This window comes from Chironomus tepperi, unplaced genomic scaffold (genome assembly GCF_022539635.2).
Source record: "Chironomus tepperi strain 1889 unplaced genomic scaffold, CSIRO-AGI_Ctep_v1 contig_415, whole genome shotgun sequence".
NCBI lineage: Eukaryota > Metazoa > Arthropoda > Insecta > Diptera > Chironomidae > Chironomus > Chironomus tepperi.
Window position 1 is genome coordinate 64,438 of NW_027226537.1, and position 20,486 is coordinate 84,923.

General features: G+C 31.7%; 2 protein-coding genes and 2 long non-coding RNA genes across 4 annotated transcripts; all 4 read left to right on the plus strand.

Moving 5' to 3' along the window:
- The first annotated feature begins 627 nt into the window (after window positions 1-627).
- On the plus strand, window positions 628-1,836 carry LOC139097182 (uncharacterized). The gene is made up of 6 exons (XR_011545034.1): window positions 628-872; window positions 941-995; window positions 1,071-1,386; window positions 1,447-1,535; window positions 1,695-1,713; window positions 1,778-1,836. It is a non-coding gene; the product is annotated as an uncharacterized lncRNA (long non-coding RNA).
- A 15-nt stretch (window positions 1,837-1,851) lies between these two features.
- Window positions 1,852-6,039, plus strand: LOC139097189 (kallikrein-11-like). Its single transcript, XM_070648982.1, has 5 exons — window positions 1,852-1,948; window positions 5,244-5,346; window positions 5,403-5,451; window positions 5,514-5,549; window positions 5,853-6,039. The coding sequence occupies exons 2-5, from the start codon at window positions 5,307-5,309 to the stop codon at window positions 6,037-6,039; spliced, it is 312 nt and encodes a 103-aa protein (XP_070505083.1). The 5' UTR covers window positions 1,852-1,948; window positions 5,244-5,306.
- Window positions 6,040-6,088: 49 nt separating this feature from the next.
- Window positions 6,089-7,046, plus strand: LOC139097206 (uncharacterized). The gene is made up of 4 exons (XR_011545041.1): window positions 6,089-6,099; window positions 6,166-6,222; window positions 6,324-6,365; window positions 6,629-7,046. It is a non-coding gene; the product is annotated as an uncharacterized lncRNA (long non-coding RNA).
- Window positions 7,047-9,768: 2,722 nt separating this feature from the next.
- Window positions 9,769-20,293, plus strand: LOC139097176 (hormone-sensitive lipase-like). The gene is made up of 5 exons (XM_070648967.1): window positions 9,769-10,185; window positions 16,618-17,002; window positions 18,552-18,769; window positions 18,841-19,617; window positions 19,973-20,293. The coding sequence occupies exons 3-5, from the start codon at window positions 18,653-18,655 to the stop codon at window positions 20,042-20,044; spliced, it is 966 nt and encodes a 321-aa protein (XP_070505068.1). The 5' UTR covers window positions 9,769-10,185; window positions 16,618-17,002; window positions 18,552-18,652; the 3' UTR covers window positions 20,045-20,293.
- The last annotated feature ends 193 nt before the right edge of the window (window positions 20,294-20,486 follow it).

A 20,486-nucleotide genomic window follows, 5' to 3' on the forward strand; every position in this document is an offset into this window, starting at 1 on the left:
AAATTGTCTATGATCATTGATAATCTGTAAAAACTTAGCTGCTGTGTCGACTAAAATGAACTTGACGTTCATGAACTTAATGCATTCAATGTTAAGTCAAGTATTTTAGATGTCATGTACGACAAGCATCGACATAAAATAAGATTATTTAAATTTTATTAACTCAGACTTTGTTAATTTCATGCATTTCGGGGAATTTGATATGGGATTTAGGAATATTTCTAAAAATCCAGTTTGTGTCTGATTCTCGGTTTTTTGCCGATTTTTGTTCTTAAAATTTTATCCCGATCAATGTGATAAATTTTTAATGCTGTTAAAATTCAATTTTGAATTTTTTGTCCAATTTTCATACTCACATCAATAATTTGAAGAAATCAAATATTGATATTCATAGATAATGAATTCGACTCGGTGTGGATGTGCTTCTTTGTTTAGTAATTATTGTTTAAATTGTCACTTATTCAATTTGAACAATTAATTAACGACTCCTTAATAGTTTATAGTTTAAATTTAAAATTCTAGATTTTTATCATCTCAAATGAATTATTATCTAATTAATTAAATTAAACGCGTGTTATACAAATTGTTACAACATATATGATTAGATCTGCATGTTTTGAACAGAAAGATTTTTATCAATCATAGTTTAAGTTCTGATAGCAATTTCCTGAGTAATTCGTTTCTTTCCTTAAGACATAGTAAGAAGCTTCCTTTCTTTTATATAAAAGTAAAAGAGAAATTTGTTCTAGAATCATTGTGTACTTAGTTCTTGGAGAGTTTACAGCAGCATCATTCTAATAAAGTTATGAATATATCAGTGAACAACGTTATTTTAGCAATATTGTGTGCAATATTTGTAGAGTCAACGATAGGTAATTTAGTAGTCCTAGATTTATACTATTATTTAGATCAGGAGTATTTTGACGTATCTTTTTATTAGATGGAAGCCCTTGCACAAACTTTGACAAATCTTCTGGAGTCTGTAAGCCTTTCAAGTAAGAAGTCTTTGTCATCCTAAAAATAGGGATTTACCCACTTAACTTCATCAAATTACGTTTCTAACTTTTCAGCAAATGCGATTGGGCAATGAAAAAGATTAAAAGAAAGGAAATAACTTCTAAACAACTTGTGCGATGTGGATATAAGAATCGCGAAGTCACCGTGTGTTGCAAAATTGAAGGCAATACACAAAACAGAATGCAGAGCATGAAGTATATCTACACACTTTAATTAACCGATTTGATTCTCAAATTTACTTTTTCAGGAAGAATTCATCGTCAATCCTAACAGGATCAAGAAAGGCTATTCAAGCATGTGATAAAATAAAGGCAATTCCTTTGCAAAATCATTCTGGAAATATAGTTGGTGGAAAATCAGCTGGTAAAGGTATAGTGATAATCAGCCTTGATTTCTATCAATTTTTGCTAATATAAATTTAAAATTTAGGCGAATTCCCACATCATGTAATGTTAGGGTATGCAAATAGTCTCGAAAGCAGCTTTTCTTATGATTGTGCAGGCAGCTTGATTACCAAAGTAAGTCTAAGTTTTTACTATTTTGCAAGGTATTGTCATTGCTCTTCATCCGATTCATATAAATCATTAATTTACTTTCTTAAGGATGAAACGTGAGTCAATGCCTTGCTATTTTTTTGTCATCTTATTGGCATTTTTCATTAATTTCTTCCACTTTAGTTCTTTATCCTAACTGCAGGTATATAAAAATATTCTTCATTCAGGAGTGAAATTTAACGAATTAAAAATCTTATATTTTTCAGCACATTGTGTCAATAATGAGTATAAAAAGCCTAAAATTGTAAGAATAATAAGTGCTATTTCTGGAAGACTCTAATTTGTACTAAATCATGCTGTAATATTTTCAGATTCTTCTTGGCAAAACTTCTTTGAACGATGATGATCGCCTCAAATCTATAAAAATCAGCATAAAGGTAACAATCATTAACAACATTAAATACCATGATCGGCACATATCGAAATGTTGCCACTATTTAATTAAGCTAATTTATAAGTTGACTATTTAAAATATACAAAATCTGGCGACTTGAAAATTCCTTGGCATTTGGTTTGTTTCTGCCAGCTCATTGTAATGTAAATAATACAGAGTATATAGATAAATTTTCAAATAGTCAAATCGAAAGCAGCTTTCCCATCAATTTAATTGGTTTAAATTCTGAAAATGTTTTTTGTGAATAATTTGTATAGCAACAGAAGCTGTTTTTAAGATTATTTAGCCAGTGTAGAATGATTGTGCAGAATTGCACGTCACAAGTGTCAAATAATATATAATCATAGTAAACATGAATTATAAAAATGTGAGAAAAGATCAGCTTGCGGTTTTGAAAATCAGTGATTTGGTAGTCCAATCGACATAAATGCTATTTCTAAAAGAAGAATGGAGAAGATTCAAGAGAGAGATAATTGTCATGAAATCTTCGAAATTGAGAAGAAAAGTGATGCAATTAAAATCGCATATCTGAATTTGCTCATGACTTAGCAGATCATGAAGAGGAGAAAAAGTTTTCCGATGGTTATGAGAAGTATTTATGTATCAAGTCGAGCATTTATATTCATATGAAGTTATCAAGCAACTATTTTCAGATTTCAAAGATCAGTTAAGAGACCGAATTGTGATTGGAATGAAAAATTCAAAAATGAGAGAAAAATTAATTTTCTTCTACTGGCAAAAGTTCGCGTGTATGAACTACAACGCAGTGAAATGAAGAAGTTAGAAGTTTGGAAAGGTTTAAAAATTGATGAAATTATCGACAAGTCTTCAAAAAAGCAGTCAAATCAAAAAGTCTTCGAATGTCTTTAAGCCTGCAAGTTGCAATAAAGTTTTTTTGAAAGAAGCAAAGCAGAATGTAAAGAAGGAGGAAAGATTGATGCAATGGTGGGTATAAATTGTAGAGATGTCAATCAATAAGGTATGTGAGTAGTCTGTCATGGTATAAAATATTTGAACAACATTTAAACTAGATCATTACTGATTTCGGAAGTTTGAAGATAATTTTAAAATTTTTCCAAGCCATTCAGGCACATATTCGAAATAAGCCCACTGGTAAAGTGATATTCAATAACCATATTATGAAGAATTTGAACTGCTATTTTTTAAAATCTGCATTGGCATAGACGCAGTTCAAATAAAAAGCTTTATAATTCTTCATTAAGGAACATTATAAAGACGTATTCGAAGGTTTAGGAAAGTTTAATAAGCCTTTCAAATTAATTTACAACAAAATGCTATTCCATTTGCCGCAGCACCTCGTAGAGTTCATTAAAGTTGACTAAGGATTTAGATAAATTGAATGAAATGGAAAATCTTGGTGTGATTCTAACTAAAGTGAATGAACCGCGATTAATAAATATTCTCGAGTTTGCATAGATCCGAAGCATTTGAATAATTCCAATTCCTTCGTTAGAAGAATTTGATGCAGAATATTTTTTTTTCTTGAAAAATGGGTTTTGGCAAATTGAAATTATGTAGTTTTAGTACTCCTTTTGGAATGTATCATTGAGTTATTAACTGAAACTTTCCAAAAATACATGGTTTGATACCTAAGGGTGTCAAATTTTATATTGATGATATTATAATTTTTGGAAAGAATATAAAAGAGCATGTTGTATTAAGAGCCCGTCATTAAATTTAATATAAAGAAAGTCAGTTTACGGATAAATCAGTAAAATTCTTTGGACATATTTTTTGAAAGAATAAGTTAGTATTGATCCAGCTGAATAGAAACACGGACATTCAGTTCACTAATAAAAATGATGTTCAGAAATTCTAGGTGTAGTCAATTCTCTGGCAAAATTAACGCATAATATTAGAAATTTATTGAAAAAAGATAGTGAATTTGTTTGCAAGCTCAACATCAAAATGAATTTGTGAATCTTAAACATTGCCTAAAGATTCAGCTTGTTAGTGCTTATGATGAAATCTGGAATAGGATTATTTGTTATGCATCTAGATGAATTTTTCTATGAAGTTTCAATCATGTGTAATATTATTACAGATTCATTCTTGGCACAAATGGCATGAAAAAGATCATGAAGCAAATGGTTCGCCTTTAAGTATTAGTGATGAAAAGTTGGAATTGTATCAGTCAGAAATAGTAAAGATAGTGAAAAGATTCTTGTTGATTATTACAGAAAAGGCTGGCCGTCTGATAAAATCAGCTTTTTATAAAAAGTAAGTATCTCAAGGATTAGTTTTCTTCCAAACAACATATTACATGAAGGTATGGGAATGACAAAACCTAAAGAGTCTGTATATATATGGCACTATAGAAGAATTTACTACAGGAACCAATTATTCAGCACGAATTCCTCCTTTGAGCTTTTGAAAAAGTAGGTTGTGAGCTTGGAAAGAGTTCTTGTCATTTCTCTAAATGGATTTGTTGCAAAATTTTACCGTCCAAGAATTCGAATACTAATTTTTGCTGAACATGGTGTACCTATTGACAACATGCCTTTCAATTCGAATGAATGTAGAACTTTCGCGAGTTAATGATATATTAATCACAACATCTAGTCCACATTACCCTCAGTCAAATGGATTAGCAGAAAAGGCAGTAGGAATTGTTAAAACATTGAAAAAGACAAAAAACGGTGATCATTATGTATAGCTTTGATGAATTCAATTTTATTTAGCAAATCACAGAATGAGAACGAAAATAGTCACAAAAACCGAATCACTAGAACCACGCTTAAATTTAGAAAAAGAATTAAAAACTTAAAGTCCAAGTGGACAGTTTGATTCATGGGTTGCACTTGGATATTAGAAAACTTCAACCAAGATCGTATGAAGTATTACTTAGTAATGGTACTGTTTTGAAACTCAAAGTTTCTCATAAACAAGGGTAGCAATCATTAAATAGTCGTCGATGAGATGATCCACTTTTAGACAGCTTATTTCCATTGCAACTTTCTCTCCCAATATGCATCTGCTTCATCAACAAAACATCATAAGTCGAAGCAGTAAACAGAATTATAAAAATGTAAGAAAAGATGGCAACAAGCAATCCTAAAGACTCAGTACATTGAAATCAAATAAGTTGGTGAAATTGTCGAAATAAATGATTTTTGAACAAAAATTATAACGATTACCAGTTTGTAGTGTAGCTGTAGATAACTGTAGATAACAATAATAGTAAGCAAGGCAAAACAATATGTCTAAACCTTGACCATTCCAAAATGTAATTTCTAATATCTCTCAAATTCAAACAGGAAGTCATCATCCATCCAAAATTTACATCGAGAAAAAAGTATGACGACATAGCATTAATAAAAATGGTATCACCTGTAGCATTTACAAAATACATTAAACCTGGTATAATTTACTTTCCCATCAATCAACAGCTTATCCATTGTTTAAAATACTTTCAGCGTGTTTGTACACAAAGACTGGCTTGTTGACAGAAGCATCAATTATATCGTAAGCATTAACTAATTGTTTATGTAAAAAACAGTCATAATCGTTTAGATTTAATTCGTCAGCGGTTTTGGTGTGAATGAAACGCAGTCAGTAAAGAGGTAAGAAGATGGAATTACATTAAAACAGTGGTGAGCAACCTGTGTGCCGCGGCACAATAATGCGCCGGTAAAAAAAAAAATTAAAACTGCCATGAAGCATATGCCGTGTGCGGATTCAGTCAAGGCTTATCACCAAGATGTGCCGTGAAAAGTAAAAGGTTGCCCACCACTGCATTTAAACGTCAGCATAAATACGTATTAATTAGTAAATGTCAACTAAATTTAATTGAGCTGACAATTATTAACTGTATATCCATTAATTTGGAACCAAATGTTCTAATCCATAACTCAATTCTCCATCAGCATTAACTGGCTCATGCGGGCAGATCTGTATGAAGTTCCACTCAATGAATGCCGAAAGAAGTATGCTCAATCAGGCTTACCAAAATTACCTGACAACCTACGACAAACTCAAATGTGCGCAACAAATAGAAATGCTAATGGAACTATCGTCGATGCATGTCAAGGTGAGATTTGCTACTTTTTGTGACGTTAGAATTTTTTGTACTAACGCAAATTATATTTTAAACAATTTCAACAGGTGACTCAGGTAAATTACATAAGTTTTTATAATTTATTATCAATATAAATATTGATTGACGTTTTTCGCGAAAAGGTGGACCATTGCAAATAAGAGGAATATTTGATTATAGCACATATTATTCAATTGTTGGTAAGAATTTTATAAAATATTTTTGGAATTTTAAAACAAATTCTTGAATGAAGACATTCAGTTTGCTGATTTTTTTAACAAATTTAAATTTATTAATTCAGGCATAACATCATTCGGTAGTAGCTGTGGTTCATCAGTCCCAGGTAAAGCATCATTCAATTATTGCGATACAGAATAACAGGTTCTTTTCAAAAATTAACAAGCAAGTTTTCTAGAATTTCTATTGATTAAATCAGATCTATCTAGACTACCCAATATATTCTCCTCAGACCCCCCTTCAGATTCCCGTCAGACCTCCCTTCAAATTCCCCTCAGACCACCCCTTAACATAGTCGATGAATGATCACTAAGAAGCTTTTCTGGTTTTTTTAATTTTATTTAATTTTGAATTCAAAATCAATTGCAGGAGTATATACGAGAGTTGCAGAATATCTTGACTGGATTGAATCAATCGTATGGCCGAAGAATGTCGTCATTTAGATGCTTGACTCAAAGATCGTTTACAATCTTCTCACTTGCAAGACTGAATGGCATTTTATACAATAAACAGCAAGACTCGAAGTTCCTTAAAAATTCTGTCAATCTTGAGTCCTGCAAAAATTAATTTTCAAATAACAGAGTTTGATTAGTATATTAGATTTGCATTTTTTGATGCTCGTCATGCCAAAACCAGAACTCGAAGTTATTTAAGAGAACAAAAAATTCCCTAAAATTATGGCTATGGCACTAACCCAACTTCTATTTGGGCAAAATTAGAAATTGACTCAACTGTATTCATCAAAATAGCACAAATCGGTAAATCGATCCAAAATCCAGCACCAGGTCGGCGTGACTCAGTCTTAGTGTCGAATTCGGATTTGAATCTAAGACTAGAGTCACTCAGAGGCCTGGCACCAGATTTTGGATCGATTAACCAACTTGTGTTTTTGAATGAATACAGTTGAGTCAACTTCTAGTTCTCCCCAAAACAGACAACTTTTGTTTTTAAATGTGCTTAATAACTTCAAGTGTTTTAAGCATTTCTTATAATTTTCATCATCATTCTCTGTAAATATCATTATGACTGCCATAATAATGCAAATAAAAAATATATTTTTTTCATTAAAAGTATTTCTGAATATAAAGAACATCATCTGTCGAAATACAGGCACAAAGCATAATTCTTTTGTGTTTACATCTTAACCGATTAGTTAATTGCCTCAAACATTCTTAACCCAAACAATTGTTAGTGCTTAATGCTTTAAATCACACTTAAGTTTTCGTCGAAGCCCTTAGAACATTCGGCGATCAAAATATAATTAATCGATTGATGACGGCCTTGATAATCAACATACGCAACAGTTACGTCAATAAATACAGTTTTTAAAAATACTTCACATAGTTTACAGAAATGGATATGTAAGTTCAATGAATGTACATAAATAAAATTTTGTTGAATGAAGTCATACGCACGATAAGAAATTGAGTTTATAAACAATAACAAAAGACTCTGAGAGGATTTTGAGCAATAAATTGCTTTTTCAGAGAGAATGCAGCTCAAAAATCATCTGTTTTTATTGATCGCTTAAATTGAGTGTAAATTAGAGACAACAACAATAACAAGTCTCTCACATTTAAGTCGGTTAAACTTATTGTAGAACAAATACTAATTAATGTAATAAATGTTTAAATGTTGCTGAACTGGAATAAAGAATTTTTTTAAGAAATAATAAAAATCTGAGACTTGTTAGTTTGTAGAGTTATTGGTCGGGGTTCACACCCGGGTGGGTTTAAGAGGTATTGCAGTTAAGTATAGAACTTAAATTAACTCTGTCTTTCTGGTTTATTTGATCTTTCTGGTCTCTTTGATCTTTCTGGTCTCTTTGGTCTCTTTGGTCTCCTTTGGTCTCCTTTGGTCTCCTTTGGTCTCCTTTGGTCTCCTTTGGTCTCCTTTGGTCTCCTTTGGTCTCCTTTGGTCTCCTTTGGTCTCCTTTGGTCTCTTTGGTCTCTTTGGTCTCTTTGGTCTCCTTTGGCCTCCTTTAGTCTCCTTTGGTCTCTTTGGTCTCTTTGGTCTCTTTGGTCTCTATGCTCTCGCTAGTCTCTATGGTCTCTCAGGTCTTCTGGTTTGTCTGATCTCCTTAGTCTCTTTGGTTTTTTTAGCTTTTATGGTCACTCTGGTCTTTATGTCCTTCTATCAGCCATCAAAATGATTCTACCACGCATGGTGTGGTTAGATTCTAATATAGTTAATAAAAGATCTTCAAGAATAATACTTCCAATTCTAGAAAGTTTTAACACGCAATTAAACTTCTTGTTTGTTTTGAAAAATTCATGCTTTATTGATGTTCATTTGAGTATTCATGTTTTATATGTTGGATTCTAATTACTAACTATAATTTTTAAGAATCATTAAAATACTCATCATTGAAGCTTTGCGTCAGCTCCAGATTCTTTACACAATTGAGTCTACAATAATGAGTCTTAATAACAAATAATTCTTACATAATTCCCACAATCAAAATCCATCATAAACTGCCAACATGACGTTTACCTTGGAAGAAACTATACACAAACTAGGTCTCGTGCTAATCTGGAGATATGACCAGTGACATTGAAATGCTTCCTTCTAATTTTAATTCTCATGACATATTTACTCACATTTATTCAAATTACAGGAGCCATTAATAAATAATTGCTGAAAAATCTTCTTCAATAACAAAATATATAGCTAATTATGGTGTGCTAATATTGAAGAATTGAATTTTTCGCACTATGGGGGTAATTTGGAAGTGATGTCACTCTTAAAGAGGGCTAAAATATTGATGGGATTTTTACAAAAATTTGAACCTTTTCTGACATATTTTTATTCCTGATTAAAATAAGGAAATAGATTTGAATATTTCATTATTACGTAATATATGCACGACCCCCACACATGCTAAAACACTCTCGATAGTCCACAATCTTTCATCAGTTGTTCTTAGATATCTATCAACTAGAATAACAAACAAGTGTCAATCACTTCCTTATGATTTTTTGCAAATTTTTAATCTTGTTGAGGCATCAACCAGGTGACATTTACAGAAACAATCAAAATTCCATGATTTGGCCAAACATGTCTATAAAAATTTTAATAATTTTGCGAACAAAATAAGCAAGAATATTTTCAGGAACATATCTCTGTGTTCGATGTAGAATGAGACAGAAAATACAAAAGTCTGCTCTCTTGCTACAAAACATTTTATTTTTTTTTCTTTGTATTTTTTTTATATGCACAGTTGCTAGTAGCTATATTTGCTAAGGCTCACATGTACGTATCAGTTTAGTTGCTTTTTAGACACCGTGCGGCGAGCTCGTTCGGAAGTGAAATCAAGCTCGAATAAAAATTATTTCAAAAATTCTTAAATTTTCTCTGAAAATTTAAAATTTAACAAAAATTTAAAATTCAAAAAAAATTTTTAAAAATTCTTAAAAAAATTGCAAAAAGTGCCAAAAAATTGTAAAAAAGTTAAATTTGCAAAAAAAAATCAAAAATTCTTAAAAATATTTAAAATTAAAAAATTATAAAATTCCCAAAAATTCTTAAAAATTAAAATAATCAACCTTAAAAAAATTCAAAATGAAATCAAAAATTGAACACAAATTCGATCGGCTTAAATTCGTTCCACCGACATTTGAAGTCGATCATTTACGTGCAAATGTATTAGACAATTATAATTATTTTTGCATTCATAAGAATCCCGAGTCATCACAACTTTCCAGTGCTCTTCAAAAGTTGAATGTGAATCTTGAAAAATTGTCGGATTTAAAAGCTGTTCTCGAGAATCATGCACGCGAATGTGACTATGATGAAAATACACCTGGAAATGGATTTTGGAGTTATATTCACAATTTTGGATGTGCTGTCAAAAATGTTAGAAAAATTTGCAAGCAATTGACAAAAAATCGAGATAAGTTGCTGTTTAACAAGAAGTCATACAGCAAGTAAGTTCAAAGTTTAAAATGGTTGTGATTTACACAGTATGAAAAAAGTGCAATTAGAATTGATGGAAAATTTTACGACAAAACTGTGTGTGGCTTGAGCTGATCAGATGCTATCCTTGAATATCTTTGCATAGATCGAATTGCACTTAAAGCTATTCAAATTATATTGATAGAGAATAATAGAAAATTTATGTAAAATTCATTAGTGCGACTCAGGAATACTTTATTATTATTGAATAAATTTTAAAAATAACATTTTAATTGCTAATTAATCCTGAACCAGTTTAAATAAATATTTAGTTGGGGATAATTTTGAAGGGTAACTAGAATAGAGTGACTTAAATAATGAAGAATCGTGAGTGTAACTAAATACGCTAGAATAAGACATCAACTGAACATTACGTATGTCATTAACCAGTTATATAATATTTTAAATGCTCGGAAGTGCCCTAAAATGCACAACACTTCAAACGGCTTTATTGAGATGTTATTTCTAATTGTAATACCGTGAATAATGTGCGAATCTTTGCCATATCGGCAACAATCTATGTCAGTGTTGTTCAAACTGTTTGGCTCGACACGCTAGAGCATAAGATGCTATGAGCGGTCGAGGCTCACTACTAAGGCGATCAGTGGCACAAAAAGGTTTAGTGACAACAATGCTTTATTAAGGGAATTGGGGAAACCAAAGTCTGACTCCGAATCTGACCAAATGTCAAGTGTATACCTTCTCGTGGTACTCCTTGATATCTGCTTTGAGAGATCGGCTTCTGATGAGAATCGAACCCACGTACTCATCAAAAGCGTGATACAAATATCCGTCGGTTGCCTAATCACTCAGCCACAGATGCCTGACTCTTGTACTGACAAAATCGTTTATAAAAGGTTCAATTCTCCAGATTACACTCTGCTCAGACACCTAGCAAAAGAGAAAGAGATTCAAAAAATTTCATCCTAATAACACACATCACTTTCGGTCAACCCTCTTAAATAACTAAAATAACCATAAAATTTGCCAAAAACAAATTAAATTCCTTTTAAAAACCCGAAACAAAAATCCAAATGCATAAAATTCTAATCAAAAAAATATTTACCGTCAATCCCACTTCTACCGCTAAATAAAAATACATTTCGTGGACTTTTGACTTTTATCATTGACATATTTTAAAGGTAAATAGAATGAAATTCCATCCAATTTAAAGATAAGAATAAGATAATCACTCGCATATGTGTGCGTCAGATTGTTGACTTTAAATTGAAACTGCAAATTAACTAAATTGTCACACTTTCTTTTGTGCGATACTTTCTGAAATGCTCAATAATAATTTACACGCAAATTAATTAGATGAGTAATAAAATTTTGTTACTTCATACTTCATAAGCTTTAACATTGAACGTGATTTTAGCCAATTTAGTACAAACAAATTTCTCAATCACACATGTGTGTATATAAAACTTAATTGGAAATGACTTTTCGTGACTTGAAATGACAAAAAACAATCAACTCGTGCTCATCAGCTGTTCGTCTAGGTCTTCCCTTTCGGAGATTTTTGACTGATTCTTTGTGTTTTCAATTGTTGCGTGAAACTGTAAATTACATTAATCGGAAGCATATTCGAGAAGTTAATTAGATCAAATTTCGGAAGCAAGCTAGCTGTGCACCTTGAAAATAATATAAACAGCAGAGATTTGTTCGTTAAGCTATAGCCGGCTCATTATCAATTAAAGTCTCTAATTTGTACGCTTAAGAGTCATTTATGCATGTAAAGTTGGTCATTATGTACTGTGGGAACCGATTATTGTAATCTGGATGATAATATCTTCTTAAGCTTTACGTAATTTAATAACGTTTCTTATCTTAATTGGCAACACTAAATCATACCCGTAATTGATATTTGTACAACTCATGGCCCTTTCATGGGAATATCAGGAAGACTGGTTTAAGGTCAATTAAAGTTTCACGAGGTCTCGGTATCGACAAATTTTCGAGACCGAAACGACAACTCACACAAATTCTCGAGACCGAGACTGAGACTGAGATCAAGACTACCTGGAAGTCTCAGTCCCTCTTTCGGTATCAGGAGCCTTAAGGTCATCTTATCCCCTCCCCCGTCCCACCTAACAAAATTCTGATAAAATCATTCTAAGGCCAACTTTCGAGAATATTTAAATTCACTTGGAATTGATTTTTTATTGAGCTGTTACGTATGTCTTCATAGACTATTAATTGCAAGTATATAACACAACAAGAATATACAAAATTATTCAATATTCAGAAGAGGTCATCGATTTTTTGTATTATTTTCATTTCATTTCTTCTTTTTATATCTACGTCCTATTAAACTGATTATTGATTCTCAATACAAACAGAAGCTATGTGTGATTTAATATGTGCTTACACATTTAATTGCTTTTTTGTGTTATTTGTTTTGTGTATGATGAAAATAAGAGAAAATTGAGAATTAGAAAATTAATTGCTTTGTTGCATTCAGGGCTTGTAGTTGACTTAAATTTTGTATGGGCTTTACTCTTCCATACAAAATCTAAATCGACTTCGAGCTCTAATTAAATCATTATTGATGCTAATTATGGGAAAATTTTGATTTTTGATTGGAAGTATCGAGAATAAAACGAGGAATTAATTTGTATACTTAGTAATATGTAAATTATGCCTAAAATTAGGTATTCTGAATCAAGTTTATTGTTTTGTTTTTCTGGATAATTTTAACTTTTAATTTGAATTTCATTAAAAGCTTATTAATCAGTTTGATCATTCTATTTCCTCAAAATTTTGATTTTATTTAAATTGCAAATCAGTATTTATATGTAACTTATTTCTGGTAACTGGTAAAATATGATACCAAACTCAATATAAATTAATAATACTAAACTCAATCTCGAACAGTACAACATGTTAACCATGGCACCGCTCAGTCGTCCTGGGGCATTTTTAAAGAGAGCTGATGATCAAACAGTTGATTTTGATTCATTTTTATGGTACGATTTACCGCATTATGAAGACTTGTTCCTATTGATCCACTGTGAATCGTTGGACGAAGCAAAAAATGGCTTTTTCTGATAATTTCCTGAAGCTGAAAATCGTCGCCGTTAAGTCTCGTCCGTTTCTTTTTATTAGCGATTCAGTTGTAAGTGAGCTTTAGTATAGTGACATTAGAATCATCACATAACATGGTCTGAAGCTAAAGTTATCCGCTAAGGCATGTATGTCTTCATTTGTTCTAGTTTGACAGATTTTTTGGGTATCAGAACAGGCACTTGGCTGCATGCATTGTGCATCATTCCCTTGTGTTCTACTCGATGCATTAAGCTGCTCAAAAATTTTACAACTAATAAAATTAAATTTCATATTTTATGGAAATTATCTTCGGAACTACATGCATTAAATCTGTATTAATTATCTTAAATGCCCATTTAATGTTTTCATATTTTAATGCACCTTTAAATTTCACACTCTAAAAAATTTCAATACCGTATGCAACTGTACATTATTAAGGCTTTTAAATACTTCGCTGATTCCTACAGACAAGCTACAAGAATGAAGAATTCGCTTAAAAATCGAAAGTTATTTAGCAAATTCTTCTTATTCAACCTTGAGTTTTACAACACTAGACAGAAATGTGCTAAAAATTCTCCATTATCGCACACGATCTTACTTCTTATTGCTAGTAGATCAAAATAAAATTCAATCAAAAATTCACGGTCAATGTCACTCGGAAGCTTCACGCGAATCTTTTAATAAAATTCGAATTTTCTCGCCTTTTTTGAATGACATAAATATTTTCATGTTTTGTTGCTCAAAAAGCAAAAAATTTTAGCACATAATAGCATTTTATGTAATCAAAATGATGCTAATTTATTCACAAATGACACGCGCTTGTCCATTCATAAAACTTCCTCAAAACTTCTACGCAAAATTTTTAAATTTATTAATAGTATCAACTTGAATGTGATAAACAATCTCATGTAGATTAAACTGGTTTATAAAAGTTTATTTTTGGAACTAATTTACAAAAAGAAACGATTAAGCATGATTTGAATATTTTTGAAGGATGTAAAGCAAGTCCCTTGATGGATTGTTTGTTTTTGAAATTTGATTCTTCATTTGAATTTATTTCCTAAAATCCATATTAATTAATATTATTATTCAGCAGCTACAGCAGATGCCTATGCTTTATTATTGCTGACAAGTATTTTATTGGCCATTTAATACTTGTCAAATGCAATAATAATGCAAAAGTTTCTTCCTAAAAGGCTAGAAAAATTTGTTAAGATTCAAAAAGAATCAGATGCTCTATCCTGCTTTGTTTTACAAAATAATACGAGCATACTTGTTAATTTACTCTTTAATCTTTTATTTTTTGCTTACAAAGTTCAAAGTCAATTAAATTGAATCAATTAAATTGAATTGATGCTCAAAAGAAGTTTAAAATCAACCGGATTTCAAAAAAAGTTCGTGTCGACTTCTTTGACCAGTGCACATCGGAGTCATTAACTACACTTTGTTGTAGTGAGTGTTTTAAGAATCATTGTCAGGTTTTTGAAGAATATTATCCGGTCCATACAATCTTTCATCCGAATGAAACAAAAACACTCCCAAACAGTATATATCGAACTAAGATGCCAAAGTCTAGTCGGCCTGTGGCCGAACTTCGGATCGATAAGCCGACTTGTAATTTTTTGGGAATCCTTTGACTACTTATGACTCGATATCTTAAATTCCATTGTTCTTCAACACCATAATTAATGTTCTTCAAGAACTCAATTCTTAAATTTCTTCTCTCAAATTCTGAATCTTAGCGATTCATTTGCATAATTACTCTCACAGCATTATGAAGAGTTCTTTGGACTACCTCAAGATAGTCTTCATCAGTTTACGTAACATTTTTATCTTAAAATTCATCTTTTCGTTCTTTAAAAACCAAGTGGAATTACGTAAAAATACCAGAAGGATAAATTCATAATTAATTGACATTTCATGATTTTTAAATTAAAAGTTTTAAGCCATAATGTCGTGTTCTATGCTCATTAATTTTCGAACATACGGAAAAGAATATACCTCAATATTTTAAATCCTTCACTTTTTAAAAACAACAAAAATATTGCTTAATTTTAGTTACTTCTTGTTGTCAATTACATGCTGGACCATCGAAATATAATTTAGATTTTTAAACCCGTCTTGATGGATATTATTTAAGTGATTGAAGATACTTCGATGTGGCTATGTTAAGAATTTACATCCGTGTAACTAGCTTACATCAAGATCTTTAGAACAAGAGGAATGATGACCAGCATTATTCTTGTTAATGAATAAGTGGGTTGGAACTCAAACATGACAGATATCTAGAGTATTTTCTGTGTTAAATGATGTTGAAAAAAAAGATTAAGAGTTCAATGTTAAGATTGAGTTGTGCATAGAAATATACGAGGAAACGGACGAGGTGATTGAACTAAGAAGAATATTCGATGTTAAGACATTTAATTGCATGTTGTTTAAAAGTTCAAATTCAATTTAGCTTCCTTGCTATTTAAGTTCTTCGTGTCATTTTTAATTCCGTATGATCAAATTAAGCACCGTAGCAACAGTGCATGTTCAGACTTAGACGGTAATATCCTGAAGGTTTCTTAGTATCACAGATCATTTCAGAATTAAAAGCTCAAAGTCGACTTTACTCTGTCGTCAGCATTGCTCGAATCCTTGTCATATCGACACACTTAATAATGATTTAGAAGATGGGTCTGTGATGCGAATCGGATTCACAAATGAGTTAAACAGATTTCCGGCCTATTGCATAGCCACTCGTCCACAGGGGTCATACTCTCATATAGGCAGATTCGTCTATTTATCGCTCGATACCACAGATTCAAATCTGCTCAGATACCAGGAGCAGAGTCTAAGTTCCTTATAAAATCAGAGACACGTGAGGTTTTGAGCTCACTGTGTTTTCTTATCAGTAATATGGACTTTTGCAGTATAAATTCTATTTTATCCTGAATAGCACTATACTGCATACAGAGTATCACAATGCGTGGTTAGGACAACTTTGTGTCTTATTCCTGATCTTATCGTTATTGTGACAAAGTAAGAGTGACCCACCGAACACGTTGTAATTTTCAGGTATATTATGTCTAGACCAGATGTCCTGTGATCTATACAGGTCAAATGCAGGTTTAAATCAGTCTGATTTTGCTCAAACCATCAAAACAGTAAGACCACACATTTGATTTTAAATACGAATTTTAATTCATCAAGTCCGCAAAAATCACAACAAGACAGCAATTTATTATCACCAAAAAAATAAACTTTGAACGAAAAATTAAATAAATTCCAAAATAATCCGGAAAGATTTCAGTCTGTTTTTATTTATAAATTAATTTTATAATAATTCTTTTAATCTCTTCTTTCTCCGATAGGGAACTCGAACTTTGGAATGAAATTTTTGAAAGCCTGATTCAGATTTGCGATGTTTTATTAAAAATGCTCATTGAAAATGATAAGAAAGTATTGGTCACACAAGATAACAATTGGGCCACGCTTAATCGCTTGATGTCGACAATAAATCAAAAGGCATTTTATGGAGCCGCTGTAGGATTTCAATGTGTAAAGTCCGTTAAGCCAATTGTTAATGTTTTGGTGTCATCACTTGTTGGATTTTCAAAGTTCCATTATTCTGATAAGCACAAGTCAATAAGACTGTTGGACTTTAATTTCTCGACAGGCAAATACTTCCTGAAGCCAAAGCATCGTGGACATAAGTTTGTTGCATCATCTGAGAAGGGGGATATTGAGTTCTGTAAGGTATGTACTGCTTAAATATTAATCTCGTATGGACTCCCTAGCAGACAAAAAGGTCGCTTTTAGGTACCGTGGTGGTATTTGAGTAACATAAAAGCATACTCTTTGCCTGATAGGGAATCATGATCACGATGACGACAGATGTCATCCTTATAACTAGACATGCAACTAGTCAAATTAAACACACTTAATGACTACTTATTTGTGTCAAAAAGCCTAAAATACAGCTTTACATACAATTATGTTGCGTTAAATAACTCAAAACACTAAAATTAGCCGGTAATTACTCTAATATGCAGCAGCGACCTTTGAAATTATTTATTTAAATCGATCACATTCCAACATCTTAGCAAAGCAACAAACAGTTCTGCTGAAAAAAAAATATTTTCTCAGTTCACTAAACAACAAGTTATTTTTATTCAGTGAGATTGACATTATTATTCAGATTATGATCGCAGATAATAGCAAGTATATTTATGACCTACCACAACTGAATGTAGAACACATTCACTGATTCGAATAAAAGGAAGAAGTTTAATTATTTCCTTAGTTTGACTGTTTCTTCTTCATTTATTTATGAATATTCAAAATCTTGAATGTAGGCGTGATAATTGTAAGGATTTTGGGTTTGTTCAATGGTTTCTAAAATTGTCTGAATCAGTGATTCTCAAACTTTTCAAAAAGTAAGGAAATTACGTTACGCTAAAAAAAATTTTTAAGACATCCTATTCCACCATAACACTAGGTAACGAAATTATGAATCAAAATTTGAACTCCTTAACTAAACTCTAACTCCCTCCCCTCCTTCTCCTTGGAGCATTTTGGAATAAATTTTCAAAATATTTGTGAGGAAAACAGGTCGGAAATTGTGGCTCTTAGCTGGACGACAATCGCTCGATTGAAAGTCTTTCCATCTTAAACGTTACGTAATTTCTAGGGTTTGCCAAAATTATATGCGCAGGCTTGCATAGATGCAAAAAACTGCTGATCTGCAGCAGGGTGACGCATTTTGGCGAACCATCTTTATATCTTTTTCCGCCAAAGTTAATCTCAATTTTTTTTTCTTAGAAAAATTCAAAATTTTGCATATTTGGTCCATCACCAAACCCATTGCAACACACATAAAATCACACAATATTATGTCACAGATCAAAGTTTAAGAATCACTGACCTACACAGCAAAAAACTAAATAATGCATACTAACGAGTACGGATGCATATTTTTTTTTTATTCCTTCAATCAAAATTCAATTGATTTTTTTTTGTGCTGAGTATTAACTTGACAAGCTATTAGGAAATAAATCATTTATTTTAAAATATCAATTATGACAGTTGGGGTTGTATAAGTGGCACACAGAACATGAAGAAAAAGTATGGATACATTCAACATAATCTCATTTTGTAATCAATTAAATGATAATTATTAACGGCATTTCATGGCTGCATCTCGGTATGCGGTCCAGAATTAAATTAAAATATAGAGCACAGTAATATTGAGCCTTTAAAAAATAAATTAAAAATTCCTTAACTTTCTTCTCATTTTCCACAACAGAAATTCTGGTTCATGACCGAACTTGATGCTCTTCATACTCTACCAACGCATTCGGTAACAAAATAGCTGTAAATAAAACATTCAAAATTCCAGCCGAGCCAATGCAGACTTTCAGCGAAAAACACCAAAAATTTATCGACATTCCACTTCCTCATAGTCATTTTGAAACGAAACCAGTTTCATGCAGACTTATGAGCATTTACAAACGCGATGGAATGGTGAGTTCGATGAAACATATAAAATTATTGAATTGCTAATTATACAAAAAAATATATACAATTAAATTTAGTTAAGCAAGAAGTCGTCATCATCAAAGTCAATGTCAAAATCGAAACATCTAGTTTTTCATGTTCATGGCGGTGGCTGGGCAGCACAAACATCAAAATCACATGAAATTTATTTAAAGCAATGGGCATGTCATGTCAAATGTCCAATTATATCAATTGATTACTCATTAACGCCAATGGCACCGTTTCCGCGTGCAATTGAAGAGATCTATTATGCATATTGTTGGGCATTGAATAATTTCGATAAACTTGGCACGACCGGTGAGAGGATTGTCTTTGCCGGTGACAGCGCTGGTGCCAATTTAAACACCGCAGTTTTGGTCAAGTGTATTGAGGAAGGAATCAGAATTCCTGATGGAATCGTTAATATTTATGGAATTTTCAATGTTGACTTCCTCATATCGCCATCAGGTTCTTTAACCATTATCGATCCTATGCTTCCATTTGGATTAACATCAAATCTCATAAAAACATACGGCATGGACTTAAAAGTCAATGACACTTCAGTCGATTCAAATGGCAACATTATCAAGGAAAATGGAACCGCAAAAAATCGCGACAAGTTTAATTTCACGTTCACAAAAAGTTACTTGTTATCACCATACAAGGCTCCTGAAGATATCTTAAGGCAATTTCCAAGGTCGATATTTGTATCAGCAATTTTAGATCCACTTCTAGATGATTCGATCTTGTTAGGAACAAAATTGAGAGATTTGGATGTGAAAACACATGTTGATGTGCTTGGTGGACTTTATCATGGATTCTTATATTTTATTAAGGTATGTAGCAATTGGGGTCATTGGCATTTGGTTTGCAAAATTTAGTATATGAGGCTTGGAAGGCATGCGATGTGAAAATGGCGAAAATGTGGACTGATGGAGGAATGACAGCTGATTTGGCAAGATGCACATTACACTAGAGTCATGCCGGTTCTTATCACGTCGTATGCCTTCTCAATTGATCTCTAGATGTAAAATTTGAAGATTAAATGCATCAGTAAAGTCAATGATCTCCATGGCAGTCAAATTTATTCATCGATAATGAATAAACAAACTGTAAAAATTCACATTTATCTAAAATATCTTGCATTAATTTGCCAAACAATCCGAGACTAATTTCTTGTGTTAATTTTAGTTTTCAAAAGAATGCCGAGATGCATCACTACTGTGTGCCGATCACATAAAAAAGCTTTTGGAAGACAATTGAGCTTTTTTTGAATAAAACAATGCCAAAAACATTGACGCAACATTGGACAATAAAACATTATAGCTGTACACAGAAAAATATCTCATGTTATTACGTAAAATTTAAGACTATGAATGATAATAAGCACCAAATAAGCTAAATTGACAAAAAAAATTATTAATTTTTCATATTTAGGTATATGATGTGTACTGATGAGTAGCTTTAAATATCCTTAAATATATTTTTTTGAATAAAATTTTGGGAAATAAATTTATTTTTGGATTTCTTTATTTAAATTTCTAAATTGCATAATCCACAGCTGTTTAGATGAATACAAATTTTTAGGTCAAGTGCATCAGCTTTCCAAAATTCATCTTCTCTAAACTTTTAGTTCATTTGATCCCATTTTAAGCTAACTGAATTCAAAAAACAGTTTTAAATTCAGTGAAAATCGCATAAAAAT

Coding starts and splice junctions, on each gene's coding strand:
- LOC139097176 (XM_070648967.1), top strand. CDS start 18,653: ATGCAGACTTTCAGCGAAAAACACCAAAAATTTATCGACATTCCACTT. Junction 18,770..18,840: donor TTTACAAACGCGATGGAATG/GTGAGTTCGATG, acceptor AATTAAATTTAG/TTAAGCAAGAAGTCGTCATC. Junction 19,618..19,972: donor GATTCTTATATTTTATTAAG/GTATGTAGCAAT, acceptor TGTTAATTTTAG/TTTTCAAAAGAATGCCGAGA.
- LOC139097189 (XM_070648982.1), top strand. CDS start 5,307: ATGGTATCACCTGTAGCATTTACAAAATACATTAAACCTG. Junction 5,347..5,402: donor TACAAAATACATTAAACCTG/GTATAATTTACT, acceptor AAATACTTTCAG/CGTGTTTGTACACAAAGACT. Junction 5,452..5,513: donor ACAGAAGCATCAATTATATC/GTAAGCATTAAC, acceptor TTAATTCGTCAG/CGGTTTTGGTGTGAATGAAA.